The sequence below is a fragment of the Rhinoraja longicauda genome, chromosome 33 (assembly GCF_053455715.1).
Source record: "Rhinoraja longicauda isolate Sanriku21f chromosome 33, sRhiLon1.1, whole genome shotgun sequence".
NCBI classification, from domain to species: Eukaryota; Metazoa; Chordata; class Chondrichthyes; order Rajiformes; family Arhynchobatidae; genus Rhinoraja; species Rhinoraja longicauda.
The window spans coordinates 1,370,671-1,393,417 of record NC_135985.1 but is presented as its reverse complement, the minus strand read 5'-3'; the positions used below and the strand labels follow the sequence as shown (position 1 = coordinate 1,393,417).

The following is a 22,747-nucleotide window of genomic DNA, read 5'->3' as shown; positions in this document are numbered from 1 at the left end:
GTTGTCCATGAATATTCCTTCTCTGTTTCTACCATGGAGAGAGATACAGTATGAAGACTAGGATCTCAGAAAGGTTAATTGGGGTTTCTTGGGGATGGTCTTCATTGCAGTAGTAGTGCTGGGCGTTTTCAACAATATGAAAGTCGAAAAATATCGGAGGCATCTTGATTGTCATGGACGGTTCAGTATTGGTTTAGTTTAGTTTAGAGATACAGCACGGAAACAGGCTCTTCGGCTCACCGAGTCCACGCCGACCAGCGACCCCCATCACACTAGCAAACAACTAGGACCAAATTACAGTGTTTACCGCAACCAATTAACCTACAAACCTGCACGTCTCTGGAGTGTGGGAGAGAACCGGAGCACCCGGTGAAAACCAAGCGGTCGCGGGGAGAACGTGCAGACTCCGCACAGACAGCACCCATAGTCAGGATGGAACCCGGGTCCCTGGCGCTGTGAGGCAGCAACTCTACCGCTGCGCCACCGCGCCACCCACATTATGAATAAAACTAGCGAGAGAGGGAATGGAAAGGCGACCTTTCAGGATTGGTTCCCTCTTGTGACCCTCTGGAGATGGTTTTGCCTTCTGATGATCAAGCTGCCTTTAAAGACCTTTGAGCAACATGGTGAAAGGCAGACAGAGAATATCTCCCCTCCATTCCCCCACACAGAAGCACGGCGGTTTCAGCCCATTAACCTCGAATATTTTATTTTTATCTGTTATGAAGATCAATGGATACATTTTCCATCACATCGTTAAGTAATGTGACTTTAACCAGGCTGCCTGGGTATCAGAGAGATGAGGTGTTCTAGTCTCTCCTTTGATATATGACGACTATGTTTGTTTATACAACACCTTTCTGCTTAACTGAGGCAGATATGGAGTGGGCATTGGATGACATTACAGCTTCAATAACATTTATGCTCACCTTTGACAGTAATAATAATTTTATCGCTGCACAGATTCCAAGCATTCTACGTCTCTATGATAAGTGCACAGCTGTACAAAAAAGTAGCTTCATGCAGCACAGTGGTGCAGCAGGTAGAGCTGCTGCCTCACAGCGCCAGCGACCCGGGTTCCATCCTGACCTCAGGTGCTGTCTTTTCCGGAGTTTGTACCTTCTCCCGGTGACCGCGTGAGTTTTCTCCGCGTTCTCCGGTTTCCTCCCTCTTTCCAAAGACGTGCAGGTTTGCAGGTTAACTGGCTTCTATAAATTGCCCCTAGTGTGTGGGATGTGAAAGTGGGATACCATAGAACTAGTGTGCAGGTGATCGATGGTCGGCGTGGACTCGGTGGGCCGAAGGGCCTCTTTCCACGATGTATCTATGAACTAAGCTAAGCCCCTCAGTTGGCTTTGTGTCAATTCTGCTCAGCGATGCTCTTCCTATTTGGGTCTTTCTGCTGCTTAAAGACCACATCTTTGTTTTTAGGGATACAACGCGGAAACAGGCCCTTCGATCCCCACACATTAACACTATCCCACACACACTAGGGATAATTTGTACATTTACCAAGCCTGCTCTTCTTTGGAGTGAGGGAGGAAACCGAAGATCTCGGAGAAAAACCACGCAGGTCACGGGAAGAACGTACAAACTCCGTACAGACAGCACCCGTAGTCGGGATCGAACCCGGGTCTCTGGCGCTGCAAGTGCTGTAAGGCAGCAACTCCACCGCTATGCCACCATGCTGCCCACTGAAGGATCAGGAAAATAGGCCCATCTGAACATTGTTCTTGATTGTTTTTTGTAATTTCCACACTGTATCTGTAAACTAAACTTCTCGACACTCCAGCAGTAAAATCTTTTTGTTATAGCAAACAGCTGCTGTGGCAAAAATGAGTTGAGTAAGATTTGTACGTGTAAGACTTGTGACCAACTTCCCCGTTGTCCTGTGGTACACATTGCCCACGTCGGTCTCGGACACGTGTCGTGTGTTTGTGAACTTCACACTTTTTTTTTAGACCTTTCTTTTTCACACAAAGGGTGGCAGATGCATGGAACGAGCTGCCAGAGGAGGTAGTTGAGGCTGGGACTATCCCAGCGTTTAAGAAACAGTTAGACAGGCACATTGAGGACAGATTTGGATGGATATGGACCAAATGCTGGCAGGTGGGAATAATGTAGCTGGGACATGTTGGCCATTGTGGGCAAGTTGGGCCGAAGGGCCTGTTTCCACACGGTATCACTCTATGACTCTGTGACTCTATGTGAAAGCCATTTGTAAGTGAAACCAGGAGATGGAATGCCTTCATATTAAAACAGTGCCAGGCTTAACATCCCATAAAGCAGCAACTTAATGAAACATCAATGCCTTTTGCATGCGTCGGGAATGTCTATTGCAGAGCCACTCCTTGGCTATGTTACTGGAGTTCATTGCTTCCTCCCGCAGGTCATAGATTAGGGATAAACATGTCACTTGCCTTGTCCTCTGCTGTTTTTGGATCAATGCTGCAGTAGGATCATTGAATGGTACCAAATGTTCACATCAATCTTGCTGCTTTTATGAATGTTTTAGTTCAGAGTGTTGCCGAGGTCGGGGTTGGTTCCAGGAGAGCAGGCACTGCAGTGATGGATCCCATCAGGAGGGCCAGAGATTGATCAACTCTCGGTGACAGTAACGTGCATGTTTTTCTGCTGCAGGAGTGCCCCGCTGATGCAGGTGACTTCCGGCACCAGCAATGCTCTGCACACAATGACGTGAAGTACCAGGGGCAATATTACGAGTGGGTTCCTGTCTACAACCACCCAGAGGCTCAGTGTGCGCTGATGTGTCAGGCCCGAGGCACTGCCCTGATCGTGGAGCTATCACCCAAGGTTCTCGATGGTACCCGATGCAACACCGAGTCTCACAACATGTGCATCAGCGGCATTTGCCAGGTAACTTTACAAACCCTTTCATAATTATCACCAGAGATGCTTCACAGTTTGTTTCAGTAAGTCTATGCTTGCAGAAAAAAGCTAATATTTAGTTTAGTTTAGTTTAGAGATACAGTGTGGAAGTATTTTGGAACTCTATACACTGTAAATTGTATCTGTACACTGTAAATGGCTCGATTGTAATCATGTGTTGTCTTTCTGCTGACTGGTTAGCACGCAACAAAAGCTTTTCACTGTACCTCGGTACACGTGACAATAAACTCAACTAAACTGGAACTGAGAAATTGAGGCTGGAATATTCTCTCCAGTTCTGTTCATTGCATTTTAGAAGGAGCCTTTGAAAGTGGTAGAGACGGGAATGGTTTGAGGGACGATATGTAAAGGACCGGGGAAGCTATGATTTCTCTCTTCAAAAAAGGGAAGGCTAAGCCAAGATTAGATACAACTGTTTGGAAGGCTTAAATGGAGTAAAATAGTTTATGGCAGCTAAATAGTCAATTAGCAGGATCTTTGCATTTCAAGTCGTTGGCAAAGGAATATGTGTGACATGAGGAAAAACATCTTTTGCAATGGTTAATTGGGCTTTAAAAATGTAGTAAATTGCTAATGAATACAAAGCAGCTTTCAAATGTGAACTGGATAAATATATCAAGGTTAGAAAGAAACAGCAAGAAAGGAAGATGTACACAAAAACCTGGCGTAACTCAGAGGGACAGGCAGCATCTCTGGAGAGGAATGGGGGATGTTTCGGGTCGAGACCCTTCTTCAGACTGACTGACTTCAGTCTGAAGAAGGGTCTCGACCTGAAACATCATGCAGTCCTTTGCTCCAGAGATGCTTCCTGTCCCGCTGAGTTACTCCAGCATTTTGTGTCTCACCGGTTTAAACCAGCATCTGCAGTTCCTTTCAATTGGCTTCTGTAAATTGTCCCAAGTGTGCAGGGAGGGGATGAGAACGTGAGATAACACATATCTAGTGTGAATGGGTGATCGGTGGATGGCTTGGACTCGGTGGGCCAAAGGGTCTGTTTCCATGCTGTATCACTAAACTAAAATCAATGATACTATCGGGCCAAGCACAAGAGTCCAGGAACACGAGTCCATTGTTTTTTTGTTCTTATTCCCTGAAACAAAATATTTGGAGGCTGTTTAGTGACTTCACCACACACATGGACCAGGTTAGAAAATAAATAAAACCAGGAGCGTAAGTCTTACTTATGATCATGTTCCTGATCTTGTTTTATTGTGCAAGTTCTCAGACGTTTACTAAGTGTAATGATGTGATGGACTGAGTCAGGAAGTAGCAATGTCAGAGTTGGGTTCTCCAGATTGAAGATCTCAGGTCAATTGAAGTGCTGGCAGAGTTGAGTTTGACAGGTTGAGATCCTGGGAAAGAAAAGTAAAAATGATGTAGACACAAAATGCTGGAGTAACTCAGCGGGTCAGGCAGCATCTCTGGAGAGAAAGAATGGGTGACATTTCAGGTCGAGACCCTTCTTCAGATTCACATAATTCTAAAGAAGGGTCTCGACCTGAAACGTCACCCATTCCTTCTCTCCAGAGATGCTGCCTGTCCCACTGAGTTACTTGTGTCTATGGAGAGACCAATGGTGTGGAGTCTGCCAGAGGAGTAATGCGCAGTTGTTCCAGGAGTGAGTAGAGCCGGTCATTCTCCAGAACATTGTAGTCCCGTTTCCAGAGAGCTGCTCATTGCTCTTCCCCGAAAAATGCCAACATCCAGCATGCACCTGTTATAGATTCATAGAGTCAAACAGGCCCTTCGGCCCAACGTGACTATGCTGCCCGACCCGTCCCACCCTCAACCGTTGCAGAAATCGCATCGTTCGGCCAAGAGTGAGTTGCGCCTGGATTTGCTTAGTGGAATTTCTGCTGCTTTCTGAATCGACAACTGCAGCAATAAGTGTTATTTCAGAGTGGAGCGTGATGGGAAAAGCAGCACAGGTTGACTGAGCCGCTGGCTCCGAGCGGCCGAGGTGCTAAAAAGTGAAGGATTAAAGGTGGATCCAGAGCTAAGGAAAGCTCCACATCAGGAATGTGGAAACACAAAGGCTTTGCTGAGGAAGCTCTTTGCTGCTTGCTCCTGGCATGCAGCCTGTGGGAATGCAAACACAGCCCAGAATTTTCTTCTCAATAATTTTAAAAGGATGTAAAACCACGGGCTGTCTACACAGCATACTGCTGCATGTCCCCTGTGGACTCTTCCCTCATGCCAAGAGCTTGCAGTTGGAAAATTAACCCCTGTCACTTTGTACACTTTAAAGAACAAGCTACTCTTTGCTCCAGTGAAAGACAAGGGGCAGCAGGCAGGAACACAAGTGGCAGGAACGCTGGGAACGGACAAAGGTTTAGTTTTAAGACGCATGTTCACAAAGAACCACATGGATATACAGCGCGTGGAATATAGACACAGAGTGCTGGAGTAACTCAGCGGGACAGGCAGCATCTCTGGAGAGAAGGAATGGGTGACGTTTCGCGTCAAGACCCTTTCTTCCTACTGAGAGTGAAGGGAGATGGAGTGTAGCGATATGGAAGGGTAAGGTGTGAAAACGAGAGATCTATGCAGCATTGCAAGAGTGGGAGGGTTAGGTTGATAAGTGCGGGGGAATTTTAGTCCAGGCCTATGGAATGGGGAACACAGAGGGAACTTGCAGCCTGGGAAACCTTCTGATCAAAATCACAACCAGAGGATCAGCTGTGATCTCACCAGCTTAAACTGAATCGACATTAGCATACTTTTGTTGGCATGTTATGCAGTCATAGTTTGCTCAGTAATGCACAGCACCAGAAACCTCTTGGCCAGATCATCATTCATCTATACAAGTAAGCTCAAGCCAAAAGCATGGTTTACCTGTAGGAAAAAAACCCTGCAGATGCTGGTTTAAATGGAAGGTAGACACAAAATGCTGGAGTAACTCAGCGGGTCAGGCAGCATCTCAGGAGAGAAGGAGGAATGGGTGACTTTTCAGGTCTGAAGAAGGGTCTCGACCCGAAACGCCACCCATTCCTTCTCTCCCGAGATGCTGCCTGACCCGCTGAGTTACTCCAGCATTTTGTGTCCAGCCTGGTTTACCTGTTGCCAACACCTTCCCAGGTGACTTGCCTTGCTAATGGTCTTTCATGTTGCACCAGGCTATCAATTCTTCGAACTATTCCCCAGTGGTTCCAGGCCTGAGCAAGCAACAGGACTGGTCTCCCTAGCCTTACACATCCTGTCCCACACCTGTGGAAGAGGCTCAGATACATCTATGCAAAATTCCCAACACTATCAAATTGTGATGTTGACTGAAGGGGCAGGTTTACACTGGAATTTACAAGATGAGAGGAGATCTTATTGAAACATATAAGATCATTAAGGGGTTGGACATGCTAGCGGCAGGAAACATGTTCCCAATGTTGGGGAGTCCAGAACCAGGGGCCACAGTTTAAGAATAAGGGGTAGGCCACTTAGAACGGAGATGAGGAAAAACATTTTCACTCAGAGAGTTGTAAATCTGTGGAATTCTCTGCCTCAGAAGGCAGTGGAGGCCATTTCTCTGAATGCTTTCAAGAGAGAGTTACATAGAGCTCTTAATGATAGCGGAGTCAGGGGGTATGGGGAGAAGGCAGGAACGGGGTACTGATTGAGAATGATCAGCCATGATCACATTGAGTGGCAGTGCTGGCTCGAAGGGCCGAATGGTCTACTCCTGCACCTATTGTCTATTGTCTATTGATTCTGGGCTGAGGGCCTGTTTCCATACTATATCTTTTAATTAAATTAAGGCCATAAGTGTTAAGAGCAGAATTAGGCCACTCGGCCCATCAAGTCTACTCCGCCATTCAATCATGGCTGATCTATCCCTCCCTCCTATTCTGCCCCATTCTCCTGCCTTCTCCCCATAACTCCCGACACCCGTACTAATCTAATTCTTTCAATATACAAATAGTCCCAGACCTTTACAGCAAGAAGAAAAATCCACTGGTCTTAAAGGAATAGATGGCCCAGGAAGGACTTTATGTTCAAATAATGAAGCATTTGCTTTCTGTGAGTTTACTTCCATTTTACTCTCTGCTTTATGTAAGAATGAGAGTAAAAATTATTTGCTCGATTTCAATCCATCTAGGATCAGCAAAGCAAACACTGCACTCGGGGAAGAAATTTATCGCTGAATTAATATGATATACGCAGGCCCTATAGTTTGATAAATCGGCTGTGTTATGACTCTTGGTCTTTGATGAACTCCTTAAAAATGGATCTATCTTACTGAGTGAAACGATAGATAAGAAATGAAGGACTGTAGATATACTGACTGAAACAGAGCAGTGTATTTTTCATTTGATAACTAATGATTTTCTCTCAATTCCTTTCTGTCGGAAGCTAATTATAGAATCCATTTTCCAACTTTTTTCCATGCTGCAATATTTAGGATTTATTAAGTATGCTTTTCTGTAAAGGGACCTCCAGGCATTTCAATGGCTTCATTCAACTGGAATTCCAGGGACATGAGGGTTAGCCCCCTGTTCATCATTACCACTGACCCAAGTAATTCAGTAACTGACAATGGGCATTTGTTTTATGAATGGCCTAATTCTGTGATTGTTAATTAACTTAAACGTTGAAGGAGGAACCTTCCAGCTGCACGGAGGCAGAGTGTGCCAGTGAGTGGGAACAGTTAAACTGGAATGTTACAGGATCACCTTTCCCTCAGTCTCAGGCATTGCACATATTTTCATCAGTGACATTAAACAGACATCTCCACTGTCCCGAACTCAACGCAAGACAAATGGCATTGTTCTGTGAGACATCACCGCTTAATCTTTTGAAGAATGAAATATATATTCAAACGTGTTGCAAATGAAGACAAATGGTGCAAAGGCAAAGAAACAAAACACATTTAGGCAATTATTGTGTTGTTTTAGTTTCATTTTGGGTCGGTCTGAAGAAGGGTCCTGACCCGAAATGTTGCTTCCATGTTCCCCAGAGATGCTGCCTGACCCGCTGAGTTACTCCAGCACTCTGTGAAACGTCACCTATCCATGTTCTCCACAGATGCTGCCTGACCCACTGATTTACTCCAGCACTTTTTCATCAATCATACTCCACAATTCTGGATTTCTGCTTCCAAATTGTTTTGCCACCCTCACCATTCCATCTTTTTGAATCTTTTATCAAATAATGTCTTTGACTTTGTTTTATTGAACAGTCCGCACCAAATAACTGCGGTACCACGATTATAGTTACAAAACACTGGAGTAACTCAGCGGGTCAGGCAGCATCTCTGGAGAACATGGATAGGTGACGTTTCAGTGTGCTGGAGTAACTCAGCGGGTCAGGCAGTATCCCTGGAGAACATGGATAGGTGACGTTTCAGTGTGCTGGAGTAACTCAGCGGGTCAAGCAGCATCTCTGGAGAAAAGGAACAGATGATATTTCAGGTCGAGACACTTCTTCGGACTGTCACAGCCTGAAACATCATCCATTGCTTCTCTCCAGAGATGCTGCCTGTCCCGCTGAGTTTCTCCAGCTTTTTGTGACTATCTTTGGTGCAAACCTGCATCTGCAGTTCCTACACAGTTTGTATTTAAGGTTCCATTTCAATTAACAATATTGGAAAAATATTGAGAAAAATTACCCATTTTAAAAGAAAAAAATTATTCATATCGTATACTTTGATGCCAGGCTCCATTCTCAGTCTTCAATAGTTTGTTTCCTTCGAGCTAACGAGTTGTGTTTAAAGCATTCACCCAGAATGGAGAAAAGAATGGGTGTGTAGGAAGGAATTGCAGATGGTGGTTTACATCGAAGATAGACACAAGATGCTGGAGTAACTCAGCGGGACAGGCAGCGTCTCTGGGGAGAAGGAATGGGTGACATTTCAGGTGGAGACCCTTCTTCAGAAGAATGGGTGTGACAACACTCTGCACTCTCCCCCCAATTTAACCTCCCAGAGGTTCAGAGGTCAGACGGACTCTCTGAGTTAGAACACATCAGAAAGCTGGAATTATTTTCAAAGTGTGAATAGAAATGGAATTTTGTTCCTGATTCACACCTCAGTGTGCTGCCCTCCAAGTAGTTGTGAAAGAAGCCAAAGTGAACGTCAGTGGGCGTGTTACCGGTGAATAAATGTGACCTTCAAACTCCTGGTTTCATTTTGCTAATGTTGATTCAACTCCCTCAGCCAGTTTCCTTATTAAACTGGCTAACGTCTGATCTGTACCTCAAATGTATTTAATCAACCTTGCTCAATATTTATCATTTAATATCCTTCTCCAAAGAAAAATCTATCAATCTTAATCTTGAATCTTTCAGTTGACTCTGCATACACTGGGCTTTTCCAGGTCACCACGGGCTTAACAGACATAATCCTCCCTGGTGATCTGGCATTCATTTTAAGATTATGTCTCCTCCTTCTGGATACCCACAACAGAGGGAATTGGTTCCCTCTATCCGGCTATTTATTACTTGAAATACCTTGATTAGATTGGATTTCAACCTTTGAAACGGGAGAAAAGTATCTGGTTTATGCAGGTCTTCAAGTTCCAGTGAAATGTTGCATCGTACTCCCAACAGAGCAAACATATTCCCTCAAACCCTCTGTTTAGTTTAGTTTAGAGACGCAGCGTGGACACAGGCCCTTGGGCCCACGGAGTCATCGCTGACCAAAGGACAACCATACCCTAGTTCTATGTCATCCCAGTTTCACATTCTACACACGGGCGACAATTTATAACTTTATTGAAGCCAATTAACCTCCAAAACTGCGCGTCTTTGAAAAGTGGGAGGAAGCATTGGGAGAAAGCCCACGCAGGTCATGGGGAGAGCGTACAAACTCTGTACAGACAGCGCCCGTAGTCAGGATGGAACCCTGGTCTCTGGCGACATGAGGCAGCAACTCTGCCCGCTGTGCCACCGTGCCACCCTAAACAGATAGGCAATCGTCCAGAGGACGTGCACAATAAATAGCATTAAATCCATTTATTTTTGAGGAATGTAACAGGATCCTGCCATTTACGAAACGTTGCCTACCCTGGCATAGCTTATACTTTGTGATGATGGAACTTGGTAACTGCAATAAAGTCAAATCTGGAACCATTATAAACAATCGTTGCATCTCCTGACAGCAACATGAATATAATTTATGCAGCTAAATTACCTTTTGATGCACAGACATAAACAAAATGTAAGGACTTTAAAAAAAGTCTGTCTTTGTGAGGTAATTTTGCTTTGATCCTTACCATCTGTTACTTTTTACACAGTAGCCCACATCGTGATCCAGCACTAAGAGTTGGGTCACTTTAATCTGAATGCCATTGTGGGAGGGTTGATTCTGTAAATTAACGATTCAAAATGCTAGTTATAAATTGCTTTTGTAGATTTCAGCCTTATCCAATTCACCAAAACCCCTCATTATTGCAAATTCATAAATGCAACCTCAATCTTAACCATCATTTATTCTGCTAGAATAATGGGTGCAGAAATCTAAAACGAAGCCATGGAAGATTCTTGTAAAGAGCATGTAGTTAATTGCAAAGTTTGTTACCTGACGGTACAAAGGTCGAATGTACTGAAGAAAAGTGAAAGCTAGAGACAGATTAAGCTCTAAACATAAACCCAGGACAGAGTGGACTCTCTGTGGCTACTTGGCAGTAGCAGCAACATGGACTGTCTAACTTCAAGTCATCCCTGCATTCCCACTCTCTCCACCTCTCCCCCACCCCAGTCACACCATCTTTTTGTTCTGACCCAGCCAACAGGTGACAATGACCGGCTTCCTTTCTTTTTTTACTTTCTTTGCATATCTTTCATTCATTTGTTCTATATCTGTCTCCATCACCGTCTATGTCTCTCGTTTCCCTTTCCCGTGACTTTCAGTCTGAAGAAGGGTCTCGAGCCGAAACGTCGCCCATTCCTTCTCTCCAGAGGTTGCCTGACCCGCTGAGTTACTCCAGCTTTTTGTGTCTATCTTCGGTTTAAACTAGCATCTGCAGTTCCTTCCTGCACCAATCTCGGGTGTTGTGTGTGTGGAGTTTGCATGCTCTCCTTGTCACTACATGAGTTCACGCTTCCTCTCGCATCTGAAAGACGCACTGTCTGCTTGTCTGTAGAACCTGGTGTAGGTTGGTGGCAGGAGAATACAGGTGGAGTTCAGGGGCATGTGAGAGAGAGGAGGTGACTGAGAATGAGCGAGGAGATTGGATTGATTGTGGTTGTGGACTCAACTGAATCAGTGTCAGACTTTCCTTTATTGCAGATGAAGGCACGTGCAGCATCTAGAGATACGAATGAATGAATGATACTTTATTATCACGTAACTAGTCACCGTGAAATTCTTTGTTTTGTATTCCCAAGGTCACACCCATCCCATCCTCTCTAACTTGCATCAGTGAGAAAAACTACTGTAACTCTGTCAGCTGGATCTACAGATGCTGGTTTACACCAAAGGTAGACATTAAATGCTGGAGTAACTTAGCGGGTCATGCAGCATCTCTGGAGAAAAGGGATAGGTGACTCTCAGTCTGAAGAAGGATCTCGACGAGAAACTTCACCTATTCTCTGACATGGATAGAAAATTGGTTGACAGACAGAAAGCAAAGAGTGGGGATAAATGGGTTCCTTTCAGAATGGCAGGCAGTAACTAGTGGGGTACCGCAAGGCTTGGTACTGGGACCGCAGCTATTTACAATATACATTAATGACTTGGATGAAGGGATTAAAAGTACCATTAGCAAATTTGCAGATGATACAAAGCTGGGTGGTAGTGTGAACTGTGAGGAAGATGCTATGAGGTTGCAGGGTGACTTGGACAGGTTGTGTGAGTGGGCGGATGCATGGCAGATACAGTTTAATGTGGATAAGTGTGAGGTTGTCCACTTTGGTGGTAAGAATAGGAAGGCAGAGTATTATCTGAATGGTGTCAAGTTAGGAACAGGGGACGTACACTGAGATCTGGGTGTCCTAGTGCATCAGTCTCTGAAAGGAAGCATTCAGGTACAGCAGGCAGTGAAGAAAGCCAATGGAATGTTGGCCTTCATAACAAGAGGAGTTGAGTATAGGAGCAAAGAGGTCCTTCTGCAGTTGTACAGGGCCCTAGTGAGACCGCACCTGGAGTACTGTGTGCAGTTTTGGTCTCCAAATTTGAGGAAGGATATTCTTGCTATTGAGGGTGTGCAGTGTAGGTTTACTAGGTTAATTCCCGGAATGGCGGGACTATCATATGTTGAAAGACTGGAGTGACTAGGCTTGTATACACTGGAATTTAGAAGGATGAGAGGAGATCTTATTGAAATGTATAAGATTATTAAGGGGTTGGACACGTTAGAGGCAGGAAACATGTTCCCAATGTTGGGGGAGTCCAGAACCAGGGGCCACAGTTTAAGAATAAGGGGTAGGCCATTTAGAACTGAGATGAGGAAAAACTTTTTCAGTCAGAGAGTTGTGAATCTGTGGAATTCTCTGCGTCAGAAGGCAGTGGAGGCCAAGTCTCTGAATGCATTCAAGAGAGAGCTGGATAGAGCTCTTAAAGATAGTGGAGTCAGGGGGTATGGGGAGAAGGCAGGAACGGGGTACAGATTGAGAATGATCAGCCATGATCACATTGAATGGCGGTGCTGGCTCGAAGGGCCGAATGGCCTCCTCCTGCACCTATTGTCTATTGTCTATTGTCTATATTCCTTTTGTCCAGAGATGCTGTCTGACCCGCTGAGTTACTCCAGCACTTTGTGTCTTTTATATAAACCAGCATCCGCTGTTCCTTGTTTCTACACACAGGCAGCATCCATGGAGGGAATAGGGTTTGTCCTGGGTCAGGACTTTCCTGACCCGCTGAGTTACTTCAGCACTTTGTGACTGTCTATTGTAACTGTATTGTACCACCTCAGTCCAGCTTCTTGACTGACCTGCCTATCAAAGACATTAATGTTCTCATCCACAACTGAGCCTTTAAGTGAACTCATTCATTTCAAAGATACTGACTAATTACATCCTCCAGCCTCAGAGGCAAATGTGTCGAAACTCTACCTTTAATGGGCTGTCGTTTTAAAGCAACACCTCTCTGATTTATGGGAGGCATCAACACACGAGGTCCACCGTCGTTAATTCAAGAGGCAACTGTTATATTCATCTGTGTTGTGCAAAGGTCATGTCCCTACATTGACGGAAACACCAATGAGTGTGAATGTATACAGACATTGCATCAACATTACACAACAATTCAACAATGATAATCTCTTTAAACCTCAGTAAAATATTTGTTTAGTTTACATAATTTATCTTGCAATGCAAGTTGAGTGTGGAATGTCAAAGTCCCATTTGTAATTTTACACCTAAAATAGTTTTTATTCTTGTATGATGTGTGTATGTGTATACAATATAAATATATGTATATATGTGTGATATATGCATACATATACACACACGTGTGTATATATGATGTATGTATTTATGTGATGTATATACACATATGCACATGCAGACACATACATGCATACGCAATATATACGTATCTGATGATGTCCTATTCATTTTAAATTCGCCCACCGCGTCCGCGCCGACCAGCGATCCCCGCACACTAACACTATCCTACACACACTAGGGATAATTTATATTTATACCGAGCCAATTAACCTACAAACCTGTGCGTCTTTGGATTGTGGGAGGAAACTGAAGATCTCGGAGAAAAACCATGCAGTCTCGGGGAGAACGTACAAAATGCTGGAGTAACTCAGCGGGACAGGCAGCATCTCTGGAGAGAAGGAATGGGCAAACCTTCTTCAGACCCATCTGAAGAAGGGTCTCAACCCGAAACGTCGCCCATTCCTTCTCTCCAGAGATGTTGCCTGTCCCGCTGAGTTACTCCAGCATTTTGTATCTACCTTCGATTTAAACCAGCATCTGCAGTTCCTTCCAACACGTGTGGTCTCGTGGTTCCAGATTCCACATTAGTGGCAACATCCTCCTTTGTCATGCGGTCTATAAATGTTATATAATGAAGTTACCCTCATTCTTCCAAACTTTAAAGGACAGAAGTCTAGCCTGCACTGTCCGCAAATCACACACAGATTCCCAGGAAACCTTCTGCAAATGTTTGCCCCACTGCATTGAGAATAAATATATTTTGTAGACGAGTCCAAACATGTAAACAATTAATTCACAGACTGATTGGCAATCTCCAGAGTTCACTTCAGGCTGGGAAAATAATGGAAGTTTAAGAAAGGGAAATGAAATGGAGGCAATAAAAAAATCAAGACTTTTAGAAGACCATTTTGCTGGTTAAATTTAAATCCTGTTTTAAAACAGTTTAAAAACAAATGAGGGAATCTGGATTATGTAAAAAAAAATGTTCCAATCGAGTTTTTGGGAGATTTATCATAGCAAAAAAATCCAGGTCTATAAATCCACATCTGGGAAAATTTAAGATCCTTTTGTATGCAAAAGTAGAATTAATACTATTTCGTGTAGGAAGGAACTGCAGATGCTGGTTTACACTGTAGACACAAAGTGCTGGAGTAACTCAGTGAGACAGGCAGTATTATTTTGTACTGTGCAAAACAGCAACATTTCATTCCTTAAATCGCATCAGGCCAGGGTTCCTGCTTCTCCCGAGGGGTGATATGTACACTGGCAGATCCTCTTTAACATGATCTATTGATGCTGCCAGCACCTATTATTGTACTTCAGTAATATGCAGACCATACCTTTTAAAGGGCTGATAACATGACTGGAATATTACTGTGACTGCTATGATATATCTACACGCCAACTAGTTTTGACATAATAATAATAATAATATTCATTTATTGTCATTGCAACGAGTACAACAAAATTAAAAAATAGCCAATCCTGACGGTGCGTACAAACATATATGCAATAAATGCAAAAACAAATAAATACATAAATACAATTAAATACAATTATATTAAGTACAAGATTTTTTTAACGGTGTTGCCTAGTGCAAAGGTAGTGTTCAGTTCTCGTATGGCCCTGGGGTAAAAACTGTTCTTAAGTCTGTTTGTTCGGGATTTGATCGACCTGAAACGTCGACCAGAGGGCAGATGAACAAACAGACGGTGGCCGGGGTGGGATGGATCTTTTATTATTTTGCCTGCTCTACTGAGGCAGCGTAGGCTGAACAGGTGCTCCAGGGAGGGCAGTGAGCAGCCGATGATCTTCTGGGCCGTCGTGATGACCCTCTGAAGGGCCTTCCTGTCCTTTTCTGAGCAGCTGGCATACCATGTGGTTATACAGTATGCCAGCACACTCTCGATGGAGCAGCGATAGAAGGACAACATGAGCTTCTCCTGCAGGTTGGTTTTCCTGAGGATCCTCAGGAAGTGGAGTCTCTGCTGTGCCTTCTTTACTGTGGTGATGGTGTTGGTAGACCAGGTAAGATCCTCTGCGATGTGCGTACCCAGGAACCTGAAAGCTGGTACCCTTTCCACACAGACCCCATTGATGTAGAGTGGGTCGTAATCTACACTGGTTTTTCTAAAGTCAATTATAAGTTCCTTTGTTTTGGAGGAGTTCAGGACCAGATTGTTCACTGAACACCATGCTGCCAGCCTTTGGATTTCATCCCTATAGGCTGTCTCATCTCCTTCTGAGATGAGTCCAACCACAGTCGTGTCATCCGCGAACTTGATGATGGTGTTGGTGGGATGGGTGGGGGCGCAGTCGTGAGTGTAGAGGGAGTAAAGGATGGGGCTCAACACACAGCCCTGTGGTGAGCCGGTGCTCAGTGTAATGGTGGAGGAGAGGTGAGGGCCTATTTTGACGGTCTGGGGGCGGTTGGTCAGGAAGTCCTTGATCCATTGGCAGATGGTTTGGGAAAATCCAAGGTCGGAAAGTTTGGTGACCAGTCTGCTCGGGATGACTGTGTTAAAGGCAGAGCTGAAGTCGAGGAAGAGCATCCTCACATAGCTCCCCTGGTGTTCAAGGTGGGTCAGTGCAGTGTGAAGAGCAGTGTCGATGGCATCCCCTCTAGACCTATTTGCTCTGTAGGCAAACTGGTGTGGGTCGAAGGTGGGTGGGAGGCTGGCTTTGATGTGCTGCAGGACCAGTCTCTCGAAGCACTTTGTGATGACCGGTGTGAGTGCTACCGGACGGTAGTCGTTAAGACCGCTGATGACAGACTTTTTCGGCAGTGGGATGATTGTGGCGGACTTCAGGCAGGGAGGGATGGTGGATTTTAAAAGGGACAGGTTGAAGATTTTTGTGAAGACCTCAGATAATTGGTCTGCACATTCCCTCAGCACTCTGCCCGTCACACCATAAACATTTGTGATATTTGTGACATGTTTATATCTTCACTTGCCTGTCTTTTTAATGCTGGCATTGTTTAGTTTTTAGTTTAGTTTAGAGGTACAGCGCAGAATCTGGCCCCATCGTCCCATGGAGTTTGCACTGGCCAGTGATCCCCACACACTAACACTATCCTACACACACTAGGGATAATTTACATTTATACCAAGCCAATTAACCTTTGGAGTGTCTTCGGAGTGTGGGAGGAAACCGAAGATCTCGGAGAAAATCCATGGGGAGAGCGTGCAAACTCCGTACAGACAGCACCCGTAGTCAGGATCGAACCCGGATCTCTAGCGCTGTAAGGCAGCAACTCTACCGCTGAGCCACTGTGACACTGCTGTAAATTGCCCCTAGTGTGTGGACTAGCAGTAGTGTGCGGGATGACATGCTCACGGACACGTGCAGGCACACGGACACGGACATGCACACGGACACACACAGACACGGACACGCACATGGACATGCACACGGACACAGACACGCACATAGACACATACACAGACACGCACACAGACACGCACACGGACACAGACACGCACATAGATACATACACAGACACACACACAGAGACGCACACAGACACGCACACGGATACGGACACCGACACGCACATAGACACGGACACGCACACGGACATAGACACACACACACAGACACGCACATGGACATAGACACACACACACACAGACACGCACACAGACACGCACACGGACATGCACACGGACATAGGCAGGCACACGGACACACAAAACCGCAGATGCTGGAATATTGAGCAAAAATCTGGAGGAACTCTAGGTCAGGCAGCATGTATGAGGGATGGGAATGGGTCAGGGCCCTTCTTCAAACTGTCCACTCCATCCACAGACACTACCTGACCCACAGAATTCATTCCGTTTTATTTGATAAAGAGGAAGCAACTTGTTCTTCAAAATTAACTTCAACTCCCCGAAAGTGTTTTAAGGTGAACTTGATGTTCTCTACGTGGGCAAATGTGTGGAGAGGACAGTATTTTGTGCAGACGAAATGTGTAAGCAGGAACGGCAGATACTGGTTTAGACCGAAGGTGCTGGAGTAACTCAGCGGGTCAGGCAGCATCTCTGGAGAACATGGATAGGTGACGTTTCACAGAGTGCTGGAGTAACTCAGCGGGTCAGGCAGCATCTCTGGAGAGAAGGAATGGGTGATGTTTCGAGTCGAGACCCTTCAGTCTGAAGAAAGGACTCGACCTGAAACGTCACCCATTTCTTCTCTCCAGTGATGATGCCTGTCCCGCTGAGTTACTCCAGCATCTTGTGTCGACAGTATTTTGTGCAGTGCGGTTTCAAACTAAAATCTGTACAATTGTGAATTAATCTGGTTGGAACTGCCCTTCTCCCCTCCGCTATCCAAAGCACTTAAAGTGCATTAATCTCCATCAAGCACAGACACATCGCTGTGCGGGTCAAGAGTGGGGATGAGGAGATCCCACACACTGGGAATTAAATAACCACAGATTAGGCTTAGATTTTGTGTGGTGCTAAATGATGGGTGAATTATTTGCCATTGGAAATAGATAAGCATCTCTGCTCCACCTCAACTAATGTTTGTGATTTATGTTACAATCACCATCGATGAGACAAAATGTTGGTTTGATGAAGCTTTCAACCACAATGCTCTCATTTTAAATTTACAGTCGTTGCTGTAATAACTCGTTTAAATTCTCTGCCTCAGAAGGCAGTGGAGGCCAATTCTCAGAATACATTCAAGAGAGAGCTAGATAGAGCTCTTAAGGATAGCGGAGTCAGGGGGTATGGGGAGAAGGCAGGAACGGGGTACTGATTGAGAATGATCAGCCATGATCACATTGAATGGCGGTGCTGGCTCGAAGGGCCGAATGGCCTCCTCCTGCACCTATTGTCTATTGTCCAAAAACCCCAGGCTTCAGTCAGTAAGAAGTACAGCCTGCTCATGGAAACCTTGACCAGGCTATCACGAGAGGAATAGATTGGGTAGATTGCCCAGAGTAGGGAATCGAGAACCAGAGGATGTAGGTTTACGGTGAGGAGGCAAATATTTTGTAGGAATCTGAGGGGTGACTTTTTCACACAAAGAGTGGTGGGTGTGTGGAACGGGATGCCAGAGGAGGTAGTTGAGGCTGGGACTACCACAACATTTAAGAAACAGTTGGACAGGTAAATGGATAGGACAAGTTTGGAGGGAATATGGACCAAATGCAGGTAGGTGGTACTATTGTAGATGGACATGTTGGCCAGTGTGGGCAAGTTGGGCTGAAGGGCCTGTTTCCATGCTGTGTCACTCTACGACTCTATTTAAAAGAGAAATGGTCCTTGTTGGAAATCTGAGCTGAAACAGCGTGTTCATGTTGAAATCAATTTTTAGCATTTATGTTCGCCTTAGCTGCAACACTAACAATGTTTATATAGCTTGTAAATGGCTATGAGCAATGTTATTGTACTTATCACTTAACACATAAGGCTGGACCCTGCAGTGTGATATTATGGTATGTGCATGCAACGCGTATATCAAATTCTTTGTCCCACAATCTGAGGAAAGAAAATGATTTAGTGCCTCCATCAGAGTAATTTGATACAAACGTGTCAGGTTCATAAACCATAACATCTCTTGGTAATTTGAGGTGTTAGATGTCGAGGTGTTTTGTTAGAAATGCACCAGGCTTCACCGATATCTGTTTGCCTTGTTAGTCCAAGATGTGCAGAGGGAGTGTACTTAATATCATTAACAAATCCTCAGCACACATCAGGAGTGTTTGTGTCAAATTTTCATTACTTTCTGAAGCATCGTCGTCATGTCAACAAATACTGAAGCCAATTTGGGTGAAATCGAGTCAGAGATAGCTGGCCAACTCACCTGCTTTTGAGAGGAGAAGCTGGAAGGTATACGTGTGGACGCAACCTGCCTGGTCATAGTGTGTGTTGAGATTATCCTCATCCACCTACACTGGCAGCTAGGGCTTTGGTTTAATAGATCACACTAATGGCTCTGCACAATGGTGTCAATGACATTGGCATGCCTTCCCTCTTTCAAGACTTGGCCATCAATTCAGGTCAGGTGCTTGAGTCTCAGAGATTGTTTCGAACTCACTGCCTCTCAGGTGAGTTGGAAGCAGAAGTGAAAGTATTACTGAGCCAAGCTGGCACTTGGGTAGTCACCAAAAATGCTGCTGAGGTTTGGCTGATATATATAAATATATATCAAAACAGGGTGGCACGCTGGCACAGTGGTAGAGTAGCTGCCTCACAGTGCCAGAGACCCAGGTTCGATCCTGACTACGGGTGCTGTCTGTACGGAGTTTGTACGTTCTCCCCGTGACCGTGTGGGTTTTCTCCGAGATCTTCGGTTTCCTCCCACACTCCAAAGACGTGCAGGTTTGTAGGTTAATTGGCTTGGTAAAATTTTTAAATTGGCCCTCGTGTGTGTGTGGGGTAGGGTTAATGTGTGGGGATCGCTGGGCGGTTTCGACCCGGTGGGCCAAAGGGCCTGTTTCCACGTTGTATCTCTAAAACTAAACAGACGTAAATTGCCAGCAATTGTGTTTGATTCTGTGACTTGAGCCATCCGATAAATCCGAAAGATCTGAAGAACTTCACCCAAGTTGGTGCCCAAGAAGAGTGGAAGGCCTGGATAGAGTGGATGTGGAGAGGATGTTTCCACAAGTGCGAGAGTCTCAGATTAGAGGTCATAGCCCCAGAATTAAAGGATGTTCTTTTAAGAAGGAGATGAGGAGGAATTTCTTTAGTCAGAGGATGGTGAATTTTTATCTCCTTAATAAAACCATGAGGTTTTCCAGAAATTAAACTGAACGTTATGAATTCCGAACTCATTAACGGCCCAGGTTGAAGCGGACATTAGATTAGATGAGATACTTTTATTGCCACATGTGACAAGTCGCAGTGAGATGCTGTGTTTTGCTGACTGAGGTATACAAAGAGACGCCATGTAAAGGGCGCCGACAAAGTTGCAAAGTACCACTTTATTGCCCCAATGGTTCCCCACTTCCCCCCCATTAGTTCTCGTCGCCCCATTCCCCCCCCCCCTTCCCCACCCCCACCGTCTGGATCCCCTTAGTTCTCTTAGTTCTCTTTGTTTTAAGGGTGATTTAAACATAAGCAGAGCACCTGTACCCTGAGCTGTGTATGTGCACGTTTTTTTAAATCTAAGTACTGTGTACTGCTGTCTTCAGCCTTTGCCCTGACCATGTTGTTGTTGTTGGCAGGTGGTGGGCTGCGATCGGCAGCTTGGGAGTAAAGCCAAGGAAGACAACTGTGGCGTGTGTGCGGGCAGCGGCTCGACCTGCAGACTGGTGCGGGGACAGTCCAAGTCACACACATCCCCCGACAAACGTGCGTCTGACAATCCCTCCTCGGTATTTTTATGTACCTGCTTATTAACTAAACATTAACTAAACCGCTGAACTACTATCTACCTCATTGGTGACTCTCGGACTATCCTTGATCAGACTTTGCTTGCTTTCCCTTGCACTAAACGTTATTCCCTTATACTAAACGTTATTCCCTTATCAAGTATCTGTACACCGTAAATGGCTCAATTGTAACCATGTATTGCCTTTCCGCTGACTGGTTAGCACGCAACAAAAGCTTTTTGCTGTACATCAGTACACGTGACAATAAACTAAAAGGAACTAAACTGATTTCTTCTACAGCCTCAATTACAACCGAGCACAAGATTTATTCTGAAAGGAAAATTATGAATGATGTTGTTAGTGGTTTTGCAGCTTGTCTGTTTCCTGGTATTAGAGTCATGGAGAAACGCAGCAAGGAAGTGAGCTCTTTGGTCCACTGAGTCTCCAGCAACCATCAACCATCGCTCACACCAGTCCTGCATCAATCCCAACTTGTTTTGATTCTCCCAACATTCCCACCAATTCCTCCCGGACTCTCCCACCTGCCCACACATGAGGGGCACGTGACCATGGCCATTTTACCTCCCGACCCACACATCTGTGGCATGGAGACTCCACACAAACAGCCTCCAAGTACAGAACGGAGCCCAGATCTCTGGCACTGTGAGGCAACGTCTCCACCAGCTACTTGGTGAAACAATGGGAAGAGCAGAATGGGAAAACCCAACTGTAATTATTTTCTATTCCGGGAGTGCATCTCAAGATCCACATTGAGGAGGGTGCATCAACTGGGCTTAGTTACCTGGTCCATGAACCAGTGATCGCTGTCATGAAATACAAACATACATTTACAACTTGCACACCAATGGGATCCATTTGAATTCTGTTTCGTATTACAGCTAGTTATAGTCACACAGCGTGGAAACAGGCCCTTCAGCCCAACAGGCTGACCAGCATGCCCCGCCTACACCAGTCCCACTTGCTGGAGCTTGGCCCATACCCCTCCAAACCTGCCCTATCCATGTACCCGTCTAACTGTCTCTCAAACGTTATGATCGTATACTCAATAATGGAAAAAAAACGCACATAACATGACGTTGAAACAAACCAATTATCTTGTCCTTGTTTTACTTACAATCAGGAAACAAAATTCTTATTCTTCACATCCCTAAGAAAGATAAGATACAAGGTGGTATTTCATACGTTACAGGAGCAGAATTAGGCCATTCAGCCCATTGAATCTACTCTGCCATTCAATCATGGCTGATCTATCTTTCCCTCTGAACCCCATTCTCCTGCCTTCTCCCCATAAACCCTGAATTTCGCACTAATCATGAACCTGTCAATCTCCTCCTTAAAAATATCCACTGACTTGGCCTCCACAGCCTTCTGTGGCACAGAGAGTCACCACTCTCTGACTAAAGAAATTACTCTTCATCTCCTTTCTGGAGGTACGTCCTTTTATTCTAAGGTTGTGTCCTCTGGTCTTACCCTCTCCCACGAGTCAGGACCCTTCTGCAAACTCGGGTCTTTAGAATGCAACCTGGTACTTTTGAGTCTGAGCATTACCTCACTCGTCCAGGCTATCACCGAAACTATGCTACAATTATCAATTCAGTCATGTTTCTAAAGTTACCTTCATTCATTATGAAAAGTGACTGATTATGTTTTTGTTTAAATTCCAGAATAAGTAATATTATTCAAAATGCCTCAATTTTTGGGTGACGTTCTGAATGATCTTCTGAAACTAATGAATCGTTGAGGATAACCCTAAAGTTGCTGACTTTTGGCAGGCACACATGCTAGATAACAGCATCCCTTCCAGAGAAAACATGCGATGTGCCTTACATATATTATTTATTGACTTAGCTGTAGTTTAATCTATGCTTTGTTTTGTAGATGAGTGTGCTTAAAATTCAAGATTTGATTCTTCCTTTGAATGATCTTTGATCGAGCCTTGTTTGATGCTATGTGGGGCTAAAACAAGGCTGGCAGTGGGTTCAGTGTGCAGAGCTACTGCCTCACAGTTCAGCGGTAGAATTGCTGCCTCACAGCGTCTGAGACCCGGGTTCCATCCCGACTATGGGTGCTGTCTGTACGGAGTTTGCACGTTCTCCCCGTGACCTGCGTGGTTTTCTCCGGGATCTCTGGTTTCCTCCCTCACTCAACAGACGTGCAGGTTTGTAGGTT

At 45.0% G+C, this 22,747-nt stretch overlaps 1 protein-coding gene across 2 annotated transcripts in view; it reads left to right on the top strand.

The window, feature by feature from the left end:
• Positions 1 to 22,747, top strand: part of adamtsl3 (ADAMTS-like 3) — a 327,965-nt gene that overhangs the window by 173,343 nt on the left and 131,875 nt on the right. For both annotated transcript variants that reach the window (XM_078427555.1, XM_078427554.1), the window contains exons 6-7: positions 2,641 to 2,877; positions 20,411 to 20,537. In XM_078427555.1, the coding sequence (XP_078283681.1) occupies positions 2,641 to 2,877; positions 20,411 to 20,537 (364 nt within the window). The remainder of the gene's footprint in view (positions 1 to 2,640; positions 2,878 to 20,410; positions 20,538 to 22,747) is intronic.